General features: G+C 46.7%; 3 protein-coding genes across 11 annotated transcripts in view; 2 read left to right on the top strand and 1 right to left on the bottom strand.

Moving 5' to 3' along the window:
* The first annotated feature begins 4,911 nt into the window (after positions 1 to 4,911).
* On the top strand, positions 4,912 to 13,596 carry ZNHIT3 (zinc finger HIT-type containing 3). The gene is given in 7 exon segments (XM_045488175.1): positions 4,912 to 5,025; positions 5,154 to 5,185; positions 7,131 to 7,211; positions 8,178 to 8,226; positions 8,228 to 8,256; positions 9,717 to 9,779; positions 10,651 to 13,596. Coding segments are annotated over 7 exon segments (396 nt in total). The 5' UTR covers positions 4,912 to 4,939; the 3' UTR covers positions 10,707 to 13,596.
* Positions 4,915 to 13,784, top strand: part of PIGW (phosphatidylinositol glycan anchor biosynthesis class W) — a 40,399-nt gene continuing 31,529 nt past the window's right edge. Inside the window, exon 1 of one of the 3 annotated variants that reach the window (XM_045488167.1) lies at positions 4,915 to 5,025. The gene's annotated coding sequence lies outside the window, so the exon portion shown is untranslated. Of the gene's footprint in view, positions 5,026 to 10,688; positions 10,709 to 13,784 lie in introns of those variants that run through there. The other 2 variants (XM_045488165.1, XM_045488168.1) reach the window with 2 other exon arrangements.
* MYO19 (myosin XIX) overlaps positions 10,356 to 13,784 on the bottom strand; it is a 31,613-nt gene continuing 28,184 nt past the window's right edge. For 5 of the 7 annotated variants that reach the window (XM_045488139.1, XM_045488137.1, XM_045488138.1 and 2 more), the window contains 3 exons: positions 12,832 to 12,917; positions 12,075 to 12,377; positions 10,356 to 11,143 (listed from right to left, as the gene is read on the bottom strand). In XM_045488139.1, the coding sequence (XP_045344095.1) occupies positions 11,015 to 11,143; positions 12,075 to 12,377; positions 12,832 to 12,917 (518 nt within the window). In that variant the 3' untranslated portion in view covers positions 10,356 to 11,014. The remainder of the gene's footprint in view (positions 11,144 to 12,074; positions 12,378 to 12,831; positions 12,918 to 13,784) is intronic. The other 2 variants (XM_045488142.1, XM_045488143.1) reach the window with 1 other exon arrangement.

The following is a 13,784-nucleotide window of genomic DNA, read 5'->3' as shown; positions in this document are numbered from 1 at the left end:
GTTAGGAGGAGCTGAGCCACACCTTCCACACTTTATTTAGAAATCTCTTCAGCTAGGGGAGCCTGGGTGGCTCAGTCAGTTGAGCCTCCAACTTTGGCTCAGGTCATGATCTCACAGTTTGTGGGTTCAAGCCCTGTGTTAGGCTCTGTGCTAACAGCTCAGAGCCTGGAGCCTGCTTCAGATTCTGTGTCTTCCTCTCTTCCTTACCCTCCCCTGCTTACGCTCTGTCTCTCTCTCTCTCTCTCTCTCTCTCTCTCTCTCTCTCAAAAAATGAATAAACATTTAAAAATTTAAAGAAAAAGAAATTTCTTTAGCTAAACATCCAGTTTCATCACCTGCAAGGTCCACATTTCATGAAATATCAGTACACAAACACAATTCAGCCAAGTTCTTTGCCACTTTACAGCAAGGATCACTTTCCTTCAACGTTCAACAACAAGCTCTTCATTTCTGTGTGCCATCACCAGAATGGCCTTCACTATCCATATATCTACCATTTATGACCACTAGAGGTTCTCTAAGAAGATGGAGCCTTTCTCTATAGCTCTCTTGTTTTCTTTCTGAACTCTTACCAGAATTATTTTTTAAAGGTTCATTTGTGGAAATGTAGGCATCTTATTTTCTAGCGTGCATCTCAAAACTCTTCTAGCCTCAACCCATTGCCCGTTTCCAAAGCCACTTCCACATTTTTAGGTATTTATTACAGCAGTGTCCCATTTCTTGGTACCAATTCTGACTTAGTCTATTTGGGCTGCCATAGACTGGGTGGATTAAACAACAAATATTTCTTTCTTACAGTTCTGGAGACTGGGAAGTCCAAGAACAAGGCACAGGCAGATTTTGTGTTTGCTGAGAACACTTTTTCTGTTTCACAGACTGTCATCTTCTCACTGTGTCCTCACATGCAGAAAGACAGCAAGAGAACTCTCTGGGGTCTCTTTTACAAAGGTACAATCCCATTCATGAAGGCTGTATCCTATGACCTTAACACTCCCCAAAGCCCTACCTCCCCATACCACCACGGGGTTAGGAATTCAACAATGAATTTGGAGGGACACAAACATTCAGACCATACCAGCCTCCTTGCCATCACTTGGTATTACCAGTCTTCTAAATTTTAGTTATTCTTCACAGTGTGTGGTGGTATCATATTATGATTTTAATTTCTGTTTATATTATTTTAGTTTGCCCTGAATAACTTTCTTATTGTGCAGATCTGCTTGTGAAGAATTCTCATGGTTTTTGTTTGTCTGAAGTCTTCGTCTTTAGTTTTAAGAGAGGGGAAAGGTAATTTGGGGCCTCAGTTCCTCTTACCTACTTCTCACTAAGCAGAGCTCCTATGCATCTCTGCCACATGGTTAAGAAGTTTGTGCAAAGCCCCAGATGCACTCCCTGTCCTTAGAGGCTTCTTGGAGAATCTGGCTGGGAAGTCCTGATTCCTTTGATCTCTGTTTATGTTAGTGAATATAAGGTGAGATCTATGTGGGTTTGCAAGTGGGAGAGGGTATGAAAAAAAGAAAAGTGTGGAGTTTGGGTGGTAGGATGAGTGTGTTCATAAAACAACAGTGACTTCTTTTGTCTGTGCTCTCCTAATGGTTCTGGGGCTGGGAATAATACAATTATTCTTTATCCCTTTTGTTTTGGGGTTTTCCTTGAAGTCTAATTATAGGTCAGACTGTTATTGTCTAGAATTGGGGAATGAATATCATTTCACCGCTATAAAATAACATGCAAAGAGCTGGAAACTGATTACTCCACCTGAACCTTAGGCCTCTTTTATTCGACTCCCACCGGCAACCCTAAGCACTTTAACAACTGAACTACTTCAATACCAGAGGAGAAATAAAGGGGAGCAGATGAGAACAAAGCAGTAGGTCACCTAAAAACACCAATTTCAGACACTTCTGGTGCTGGCCCTGGGACCCCATGCCCTGGGGAGGGAAAGAGGTGTTAGGGCTGCAGCAAGAAGCTGAGATTTGGCAAAGCAGCAGAGAGCCCAACCTTTATGAATCTCCCGCCTCTCACAATTGCAACACGTAGCTCATGTTGGGCGATTAGATCCCTCTGCCTGCCCCATCATGGCACTGGAGAAGGTGCAGGGCAGTGGCTCAGGCCCTAGTTAGTAACCCCACGCTCCCGAAGTACAGTTAAGCTTTCATCAGCTAATGTGGGTGGTCAGTTTGTAGCTGGAACTCCATCCACTAGGAATGCCAGGAAACGCGGGGCAATAGGTATCCTGGAGTTGTCCCCGGAGAGCTAGTTGCCTTTGGGGCCCTCTGCTGATATGCACCTTGCTTTTGTGCAGGAGACACTCCCACGTCGCTCTACTCGCTCCTTCCTGCCTCTTGGCGGTGTTCGATGTGCGGGCCAGCTTCTTGGGTTTACTTTTTCTGGCACTGCGAGACAGCCTTGTCTCCAACCAAGAATGGGGTGGAGTTTACTCCAATTCCGCTGAAGCACACCTACTCCAGGACCAGTCTGGGCCTGGAGCGCCCTCTGGCGGTGCTGGGTGCCGGGCCTGGACCTCCGCGCACAGCGCCAGCCTTTGGGTTTCGTCTTCTGAATGCGCTGGACAGCGCCTGCCCGATGGTGGAGCTCTGAAAACCTTTCTGCCTTGATTATTACCTCACCCCTCTCAGGTCATACACGGGGAGGCGCGACGCAGCCTTAGACAGCTGCTAGGATGGGCGTGGTGGGCGTCCAGGGAGAACCAGCGTGTTGCTAAGCATAGCTTCGTCAGTGTGGACATGTAGTTGCTGGGCCTGGAGTCATACCTGTCATTTTTCTCTCAACTGACCACTGCCAAGAGGAGCTATCCTGGGCTTGCTTGACCTCTTGGTGTTCCCCAGCCTCATCACGATCATAGCTGAGTCACTTCTTTTCCTGGACATTGGAGCAGGAGGGGTGTGGCTGTCTGGGGGAGCTGGGGGGGTCTCCCAGAGTAGAAGGCTATCTTTACTGCGAGGAGTGTGCATGGGAGAAATTCCAGAAACTTTCACTTTTTGCTGATGTCATAATCTCTGGACCCGAAGGTAGAGGAATCAGCATGGTTTGGATGTGGGTGAGATGGGGTTGAGCCCTGAAAATTGTGGAGACTTTCCATGGTCTCAGCCTCCAAACACAACTCACAGGAAAAATCTGGATTGGGCAGTGGTGATGTCCATACTCAGAGAATTTCTACTGGGTGCCAGACAGGGCACAGGATTCAAGTGTGGCCGGGACAAATCACTGACCTTCTCTGGCCTTCCCAGGTATGCGTGGACCTTCTGGAATGGCTCTGGTATGTATGCCAGAGAATGCTTCTGAGTGTTGGGTCAGGGTAGACATGTCTTAGATTTCAGGCCAGTACTGGTCTACACAGGGGCAACTGCATGCCAAGGCAGGTAGGGACCCATGCTACTTCAACACTAAAGACTGGACAGCATCCTAGGGACAGTTTGGCAAAGCCAAGGGAGGGATGGATTGTGGCCCATAGAGGCTGATGGCAGAACCCTTTTGGAGGGGACTGAGTTTTGGGACCCTGGCCTTGAGGGACTTGGGGCCTGACACCTGCACTTATAGGGTTCGGACCCAAGTTCCAGGAATTACAGACTCTGGATATCACATAAATAACCCTCTGTAGTGCTTCAAATTACAAACATTTTTACACATGGTGTTCTCTCTGCTTCTCAACAACTCAGGAAGATAGACCTGAAAATCCACACTAACAGGTAAGGATCCTCAGAGAGGGTAAAAGTCACATAGCCAGGGAGAGGTTTGAACCAAGACTTAAACAGCTACCTTAGCCATAGCAGATTTATCCACAAAGACAATGACAGTCATGTGGGGCCCTTAGAGTAGTGGGATCTTGTGGGCTGATGGGCCAACACAAAGGAGGAGGCACTTAGGAGTGAGAATGACTTATGGCCCTAGGTGGGCACAATGTGGGGTGGGAGCCCTGGTTAGGCTGGGCAGTACTGAGGGCTTCAAGAAGACATAGGCTGTCAACAAAACACAACCGTCTATTCCTAAAGCCTGAGGTGCCACTCAAGGCCTATCACAATTCACCTATCCAGACTTATTAGGCCAGGTCCCCATCTTTGGGCCAGAGCTCACTCATCTGTTCCCTGACCAAGATATCCCACGCAGGGCTGTGACTTGGGTGAGTCAAGTGAAGAGTGTATGTTGTGAAATTTGAAGAGGCACTCTCTCAGGGCTGTGCAAGTGCAGGCTAGCACCGGCAGGACCCTAAGACAGAGTCTCTTCTCTTTCACCTCTCTCTCCTGCCTTAGGTCTAAGCTTTGAACTCCCAGAGGGAAGAGGCTGTGGCTGCTACTGCCTGGGTGTCCCCAACCCAGCCTCTGGGCAGTGCAGTGCTGTCACTTGGAGCTCAATAAACATTTGGCAGTTGTCAAGTCTCATCTTTCTTCCCTGAGAGAAAAAGGGCCTATGCTGGGAAAAGCACATGTACGTCACTCGATCTAACCGATGGATCTAATTGGCCAGGGTCTGGACTTCTCATTTGCTAGACATAAGCAATGAGATGTGGGGGGCCGGGGTGGGGGTGAGAACCCAGTGCCCTTGCAAGATTCAGAAAGTCCAAGCCAGAAGGTAAAGGACATTTAGTCCCACGTATTCTTTTTACATGTGGGGCAACAGAATTGGAGAGTAACAGTGACTTGCCCTTAGGGACAGGACAGGGATACATAACAAGTTCTCCAACGACAACTGTGACTTAATCCTGGAAGCCAAAGCTGCTACTGGATGCGCATCGAGTATATCGACTGTCTACTTATCAGGACTGGAGCAATGAGCAGGATCGATCCATTGCTTTTGACTGCCAGCAAGTGCTGCTCGCCGATTGGTCCGGGTTAAGGAAACAGAAAAAAAAAAAGGGCGTGCACGTGGTACCCTCCGTCAGAGACGCGCTTGCGGGTGAGAGTGAGGCCCGGGAGCGACCATGGCGTCGCTGAATAGTAGCGCTGTCGTCTGCGTGATTTGCTTGGAGAAACCCAAATACCGCTGCCCCGCCTGCCGCGTGCCCTAGTGAGGGTGGGGGTCGTGGGGGAGGAGGCCGGGTGGGGCCTGCGGGGCGGCTCGGGGACCCGGCGGAGGCTGCGGGAGGGTCCGCGCGGCTTTCCGGGCTGACGAGGTCGTGGCCTCTGTTGTTGCAGCTGCTCCGTGGGATGCTTCCGGAAGCACAAAGGTCAGGCCCTGGCCCCCTCACCTGAACTCCCGAGTGCTGGCAACCCCGTCAAGCCGTGCCTCGCCCCAGGGGGAACCTCTACCTGTGAATGCTTCCTCGGGTTTCGAACAGTGAAAACTTCTGCTCTGCCTTTTCTTTTATAGACTTTTTTTTTTTTTTTTAACAGTGAGTGGACTGCTTTGGCTGTCAGAGTCGACCCTGGTAGTTTCTTCATCTTAGTATTCTGACGCAGAAGCTGCGCTTGCTGAGGTTAACAAGAACGTTTTCTTTCCTTTAAAATGTTTTGTTAGTGGGGTGCCTGGGTGGCTCGGTCGGTTAAGCGTCCGACTTCGGCTCAGGTCATGATCTCACGGTCCGTGAGTTCGAGCCCCGCGTCGGGCTCTGTGCTGGCAGCTCAGAGCCTGGAGCCTGTTTCAGATTCTGTGTCTCCCTCTCTCTCTGCCCCTCCCCTGTTCATGCTCTGTCTCTCTCTGTCTCAAAAATAAAAATAAAACGTGAAAAAAAATTTTTTTAAAAATAAAATCTCCTTTAAAAAAAATAAAAAAATGTTTTGTTAGAAACGAGGTAGATCTGTTCACCGTAAAGAGTGATTAGTCTACATTTTAACTCCAATTCGGGGTCTCTTAGCCCTCAGGGACCGTTTCCAACGACCTTATGCTGGGTTGACTCTTGTTAAAGTTCCTCATTGGTTTCTTGCCTCTAGTGTCCTCCCTTCCAGACTCGGACTCAGTGGTCCTTTTCAAGCTGCTTCCCTCCCCGTTTTTGTTTTTTACCCCTATTGTCCCTGGAGCATTTTCAAAGGAAACTTTTTGGTTCAAGATAGACAGGAAAGAAGTAGAACTGCTTTGCTGGAAATAGGGTTGTGGAGCCGGGATGGGTAGGCTTTGCTCTGGCTGTGCAGCCCAGGGTGGCCCAAGAACCCCTAAGGCAATCTGAGGTAATCTGGAGCTTTTAACTGTGTGGCCCTACTGCTGCCAAGGTTTTTCCTGAAGTGCACATTTGAGTAATTCATTCCCTTGAAAACTCCAGCCACTCTAGCAAAGGAAATTAGTTGGTGGTTCTTAACTTGGGTATTGCTCTCCCTAGGGAGATGCACTGTTACAATGTTTCTGTTTCACAGTAGCTGATGAGGGTTGGGGGCACTTCTGGCAATTGGTATTGACTCAGATAAACACCCTGTGGTGTGTGAGACTCACACCATTTCGGCCCTGAATACCACAGTGCCCTTGATGAGGGAGAGACACTGGTCTTGGGAAGAAAGGCCAATCTTCTGTGTGGCATTCTTTTGTTCTTCCTCCACTTGTGTGGGCCCCAGCCTCTTGCCAGGCCTGCCCTCTCAATCAGCTGGTAGTTGCTTATCACCATGTCCTTGCACCTGACCCTATTCTTTCAGGGGTCTGGTCCAGCCATAGACCTTTCCCTCTGCCAGGAATGCTCTTTCCACCTGGCAGTGCCTCCTCTTTGTCTCCCAGCCCTCTCAGGTGATGTAGATCAGACTCTTCTCCATCTCTCTAGCCACCATCCCTAAGACTCAGCCCATTGAGGTGGGCCTGATGACTTCCATCTGTGTAATCCCAGTGGCACGTGGCACATGCAAATTTGGTATCTGAAACTGTTGAGAAAATAGTTTGGTAATTGAAGTCAGTGTGCCACTTGATCTTGGTGAAAGCCCTGTTAAGTTAAGCAGGGTAAGGAGAATGGGGATGGACCCTCGGGTGCATGCAGCCTATTTCCTCCACCCTCTGCCAAGCTCTGGGTTGCTTGTTTTTTGGATACTGCCCTTTGATTTGAACCCTCACTTCCTTTGCATCCATCCGTCTTCATCCCCACCCACATCCCTTACCTGGAACATAAGTTTCCCACCTAGGTGCTGCTGGCTTGGTGGAGAGATGTGGCCTTATCGTTAAAGTACAAGAGACGTGCATCTGATTTGTGTCTCTTTCAGAGCAGTACAACTCTAAAACTCTTATTGAGAAAAAAAGATCAGCTGTTACTGCAAAAACTATAAAGCCTGCAGAAGACAAAGGTGGATTGGTTGATTTCAAACCAGCCAACCTAGGAAAAGGTTTCAGGTAAAAGAAGCCAAAAGGAAAGAGATGTGGGTTGGGGCAAGGAGTCAGGAATGATGGCACCTTCCTTAGCCTGGAGCACCAGGAGTGGGGCACCTGTTATGTATTATAGAGCAGCCTGAAGGTATTATTAAGGACAAGAAACAAGGGGGGCAGAGGGGATAAATGCTGTAGCTGTAGTTTGGGAATGAGGGGTGGACCCTGCTGGCAGGATCCTTCTCCAGTCATGGCTTCAGTTCTCCCTCCACGGGCCTGGCTGGAGCTGTCAGTTCACCTGAGCTAGGCTCAGATGAGCGGATGCCTTTGGCATAGGTCACCTTCCTGCTGCTGGGGGCTCCTTGAGATTTATTGGGAGAGTGGGCTGTCATCTCATCCATCTATCCAGACTTCAGTATTTCCTGGGTGTCATGCCAGTCTTTGAAAGCAGTCCCTCCTGGTGCCTGAATATTCACAGCATGGGGATAGCCTGTTTCTGCCCTTTGAGAAACTTCTTTGTTGGGTTCAGGCAGTGCCAGAAATTTCTGGCCATGCTGAAAGCACAGGGCATTCATGTTAGCAGGTTTTTATAGAACACCTAGTTTTTTGGCCCCTGACAAGGCTGGAGCCATAGTGAGGGGAACTGGGGTGATAGGAATTAGAAAATCAGGCTCCTGGCCTAAAGAACACAGAAACATGTAGAACAATATGTGAATACTAGGATGTATTTATTAAAGTCACCAATTCTTTGCTTTCACTTTCATTCCCTTTCTAAAAAGAGGAATGTTGGTACAGTTATAAATTCCAGAAAAAATTACTTTTGTTTTGTCTACACCTACTTACTCCTGTCACTTGTGTGCACATTTTTAATCTACTGCAGTAGTTGTTAAAATCTGGCATCTAGGTTTTGTTTCTAGTCCTAATTAGTTGTGTTCTGTATTCCTTAGATGATGATGACTCTATAGATGATTTTCTCAATAGTGATGAGGAAGAGGACAGTTTCTTTGCAGAATTTAAAGAATTTAGGTAAGTCTGTGCTGTGTTTACTTCTTTGTCAACCACTGATATATTTAACCCAATGTGTAGAATGTGATTTTGTTATTAATAAGTAGTTGATCCTTGAACTGTGCAGGGGTTGCATGCCCCCCGCCCCCCCCCCCCCAACTATCATGCAGTTGAAAATCTATATAACTTTTGACTCTCCCAGAATTTAACTACTAATAGCCTAGTGTTGACTGGAAGCCTTACCAATAACATAGTTGATTAACACATTTTGTATATGTATTATATGCTGTCTTCTTACAATAAATAGGAAAAGGAAATGCTAAGAAAATCATAAGGAAGAGAATACACTTACAGCACTGTATTTATGGGAAAAAAATCTGTATAAGTGGGCCTGTGCAGTTCAAGCCTGTTGTTCAGGGTCAGCTGCACTTGAGTATGGCATGCAGAGCCCTTCAGTTGCATGATTCTGTGAATATTTACTCAGGGCTTCCAACACCTCCCAGCCTGCCTACAACTCTCTTGCCCTGGAATCCTACTGGTTTTGTGGGTTAGCAAAATTGTCCTCCTTCAAGCCTTGGTTCAGGTTACCCTTCCTTATCTAAACTTCACTTTTTGTCTTTCTCAGAAGTAAGCATTTTTTCACCTTTCCATGGGGCCTTGTAATGTACCACTTATTTTATAGTAATTTCTCTCTCCCACACTAATTTGTAGGGCAAGGGCCTGCATTTATTCCCATGTCCCCAGTGCTCCGTATGTAATCTAGCCATTAATGTGGACAGGGCAATCCCAGGATCTGGTTTTTCAGAGGGATGTGGGTGTTAACAGTGCCCAGCATTTGTGTAGGACTGTGCAGTCAGCCCTTATAGCAGTTCTGTGTGTGATTAGTGGGCCAGTGTAATTCCTAAAGATAGATGGGAGTTTCATTGTTCTCATCGTAGGCTGACTCTGCTTGGCACCCACTCCCATGGTAGTGATTAGTTATACTGAGGGTGAAGCGGAGATATGAGGGTAGATATGAAAAGTTGTGTAAACTGCAAAAACACGCAGATATGAGTGTCCTTTCATTGCTACTGATCCTGCTTTGTGAGGATCAAGCACTTGCTTAAACAACATTCAGGGTATGTAGTGTAACTGTCCTTACCCAGCGAGAACCTTCAGGCCTATGAAGAACAAAAACATGCCAACAGCTTAATGCTATTGTTTTCTGTATTTATCCCAGTAAGCTATTTTTTCCTAGTTGAAATGGCCTAAAGTTAAACTATTTACAGAGATGTCATGAACAAGAATCTGTGATGGCGTTTAACTTGGAAATCATCTGATAGGCTGATCTCACCTTATTTATGTGAAGCATTGGTTCAGTTCTTGGTTTTAAAGGTTAAGGGGATACAGTTCTTGATATTTATTACATTAGATACATTTAGCTTTTAACTATCTCCATCTGTTCCACTGAACTCACATTGGCTTTCTTGTTCATTTTTAAGGGGAGTCTGCAGCATTAAGAAGCCTACTGTTCAGGGGCGCCTGGGTCGTTCAGTCGGTTAAGTATAAGTGTCCGACTTCGACTCAGGTCATGATCTCACGGTCCGTGAGTTCAAGCCCCACGTTGGGCTCTGTGCTGACACCTCAGAGCCTGGAGCCTGCTTCAGATTCTGTGTCTCCTTCTCTCTCTGCCCCTCCCCCACTTGTGCTCTGTCTCTATCAAAAATAAATGTAAAAAAGAAGCCTATTGCTCAGTCCACACCTTAGACAGTTGATGGTCAGCCTCAATCAGGGGGACAAGGCAAAGCTCATGAGGGTCTACATGCAGGAGCCCTTGTTTGTGGAGTTTGCTGACTGCTGTTTATGGATTGTGGAACCATCCCAGGATAAGGATTCTTAAGATAGATTATTGTGTTGCTTGCTCAATCATGTGCATAGCTCTCAGAACCTGCCCACTCCTCCTCCCAGGAGAACAGCTAGTGTGGGGCCCTGAGCAGGAGTGTGACTTCCAAGGTATAGGCCAACTGACCTAGGGTAGGCTGCACAAGTCTTTATCTCAAGTCCCATGGGCGTGGATTTCAGATAAGATGTGGATACTCAACATGGCAAACCCTTTATGGAGACAGAACTTGACATTTAGGTGGTTGTCTTTAAATGTTTTAATTTGGGTACAGGTTAGACATCACATACGATACTGTTTGTCAAGTTTTATACCCATTTGAGTTAAAACTTGCTCACTGTTGCTAAATAAAATCAAGATCTGGTTATTCTCTGGTAAATTGCATTGTTCATCCTTAGGTCATAAATGCTTGAAATTACATTAAATAAACCAACATACTAAATAAGGCTTTGTTCTTTTTAAAGGAACGAAATGCAAATAACTCAGTCGAAATTTTGGGGTTAACTTCAAGCTGACATGGCCTGTTCTGTTTGCAGGGAATCGCAAGTGCCCCGGTGCAGTGATGAACCACACCAGTGAGTCGGATCTATGAAGGTAGTAAAATGTGGGAAGTTCTCTGTGGCCCTGAGGTTTCTTAGTCCTGGTTTGGTAACCAACCCATGACACCTGTCAGGGCTTAAGATGTAGATGGGAGCCCCATGCCACTGGTGGCTGTAGCAGCTCTAGGTTGCGGGCGAGAGCTGTCACTTGTTCACGTGTACTTAATGTTGCTGTGGGAGTAGTTTGGCAGCTTAGTGTTGATCGAATGTCTTTGGCAAGGCAGCTGGCAGGGAAAGGCCTTTTGGACACAAAGGCACTGAAGGATTGCTCAGCCTAGTGAGGCTAGGATGTCAGAATAACTCACATGTGGCCCAGGCTGTGTCTTTCCAGCAGAATCTGATTAAAGCCAGTAACACTGTGGAGTGAAGGTTCAGGGCAGATGTCAGCATAAGGCAGTGGAGACTTCCTGCAGTGGAACTTGATCGAGCCCTAGGGAGAGAGATACAGTTTACCTCTGGTTCCTAGGAGTGCCAGCTGTACGGGTGCCTAGAGCAAATGCTAGAAATGCAGGTATGGACAAGTACTGGTATCATTCAGTTAACGTTCTTTTCTCATTCTAAACCAGTGGCAAAGTCCAGAGTCCAAATATTTAATTTTATATTAAAATACAGAATTTCACATCCATTCTGTGTGATGCACAAGGGACCTCTCCCCTACAAGGAGTATTTATTAACTGTCATACTCGTAAAACTGTTTACAACTGGAAGAGCAAACAGTTACACTTCTGTTTATACTCTGGCTAGCCTGCATGCTGTCATGGGAGATTTCATCCAGATTATGCCCTAGAGTAATTCCTCTGGTATGGAAATTCACTGTTTCCTTCTGTTTGCCTTGTCAGTGTCACTTAATCCTTGCTGTGACCCCATGTAATAGGTGAGTATTAGCCCATGTTCTACGCCGGCTGACTTTTACTCTGGCTGCCCATACTATAGAAACAGAGCTCTTGGACCACTGACTTACCTGCTTGTCATTTGCTCTGCTGGAACAGGAGATAAACCAAGTGATAATTTGACGAAAGTGTTAAACCCAGTGCTATTTGAGGGAATAAGCTATCATCATAACCCAAATTTTTAAAAAGTGGGACTAATTAAGTGGAGATTCAGGGGAGATGCTAGAATACTCAGAGGCAGTTTTTAAAAAGTTGAAAGGGCTCTGGAAAATTCCTAGTTGTAATGATGGTAACAACCCGCCTGCAGCCAGCTGGGAAGCGCAGGCTTCTGGTTTCCTGAGCAGCATCAGGATGGCTCTGGTCCTAACATTAGTCCTGTTCCCACTGGGGACTCATGGGCTTTGCCTCCTGCTTTCTACAAGGGACCCAGAGCCATGGTGGGCAGGACCACCATCCTGTCACACAGCTTACCTGAGGCAGTGCTCGGATGGATGTGACACCAGCTTGTTCTTGTGCCGTCTGGACTGCATAGCTACTGGGGTTGCCCATGGGGAGCTGGAGGCAGGCCCAAACCACCAGCTTCCTCTGAAAGCCACGCACACCCACAGCTGCATTGGCCAAGACCAGGCCCAGGGGCCAGAGGCGGATTATTGCTTCCAGGAGGCTGGTCTGTGCCTGGGGCAGCAGGAGGGAGCCCAAGGGAAGGGGAACTTGAGACACGTGTTTTTCTTGCACACCATCCAGTTCTTTAGAAGCAAGGAAGGCCATTCTGATCTTAAAAAAAGAATGCCACTTTATAGCTTTCAATTGATTAGCTCTCTTAAGGGAAACCAAAACTATCTTTAATAAAACAGCTTAACAAGGTAAACTGAAGGGCACCTGGCTGGTGAACAGCTAGATACCTTCAACTAGACTGGCACCATGTGGCAGAACTTTACATCCAAGGCAGATGTACTTAGGTCTTACATGTGCTACCTTAAAAATAATAACCTTAAGATCTAATTGATATGCCACAAAATTCACCCCTTTAAAGTGTATAATTCCGTGGTTTTTAGTATATTTCCAGAGTTGCTTATGCCACTCTGTGTCCAAACCACCCTGCAGTGTCGGTGGTATTTTATACAAGAGAGCATACCAGTGTGCGGTGGCAGGGTCAGCATTCCACCCTGGGGCCACCTGATACCAGACTACCCACTGCCCGTCCTGACTGCTGGAGTCAGATACTCACCCTCCATTTCTGCCATGTGCGTTTGATGGCCGTGGCAGCTGCGTGCATTCTCTGGATGTGTTTCCGAGCTAACCAGGAACGAATGGCTAAGGTGTTTTGCCCAGAAACAAAGAAGTAAATGAAATGTTTAGAACTGTTAGTAGCCTGGCTCTGCAGCAACACCCAATCTGCTGAAGAAGTTTGGAATAGATACTTTTTCAATGAATGGCTACCTTGTGCCACTATGTAGGGTAAGGAGCTAATAAAGAGAATACCTCAAGAAAACTTGGCTCTGAAGAACACCCCTCACACTGTTTAGACTGTGAGAGACCCTACTTGGAAAGGCAGCTGGGAGGCTTACCTGCCTCAGGCTTTGGCTGGGGCAATGCCCAGGGGAGAAGAAGTGTCTCTTATCTGGGGGAGTCTTCAGTTGAATTTGTTTGCTGGCTTTATGAATTCACAAATGGTGACCCCACCATGCACCCACATGTTGGTAAAGGTAATGACTACTGGATGGCAGACTGGTTGGCAATTTTTGTTTCCTTCTCTTGCAATTTCAGCATTTTCCGGTTCTTTATGGTACCATCATATTCAGAAAAAGGACTATTCCATTAAATATTAATATTTGGGTTCTAGAAAACTAAAAAGTTTAAAGACAAATCTAAATCTTGTTATTTCACCAACCCAGACGGTTCTATAATGTTTCCTTATGCAATTGTTTTATGCCTATACACACAGAAACACGCCTGAGGAAGGTGGCATTGCCCTTGACGTGTGGTTTGGCATCCTGGTTTGAACGGAATACTAGAAGTAGTTTTGGTTAAATTTAAAATATTATTCAAAAAGACTTCTTAGCTGGGGCTCCTGGGTAGCTCAGTCTGTTAAGCATCTGACTTCAGTTCAGGTTATGATTTCGTGGTTCATGAGTTCGAGCTCCGCGTCAGGCTCTGGGCTGACAGCTCAGAGCCTGGAGC

This window comes from Leopardus geoffroyi, chromosome E1 (genome assembly GCF_018350155.1).
Source record: "Leopardus geoffroyi isolate Oge1 chromosome E1, O.geoffroyi_Oge1_pat1.0, whole genome shotgun sequence".
Classification (NCBI taxonomy): domain Eukaryota; kingdom Metazoa; phylum Chordata; class Mammalia; order Carnivora; family Felidae; genus Leopardus; species Leopardus geoffroyi.
Note: the sequence above shows the minus strand (reverse complement) of the source record. Positions and strands in the feature narration are given on the sequence as shown.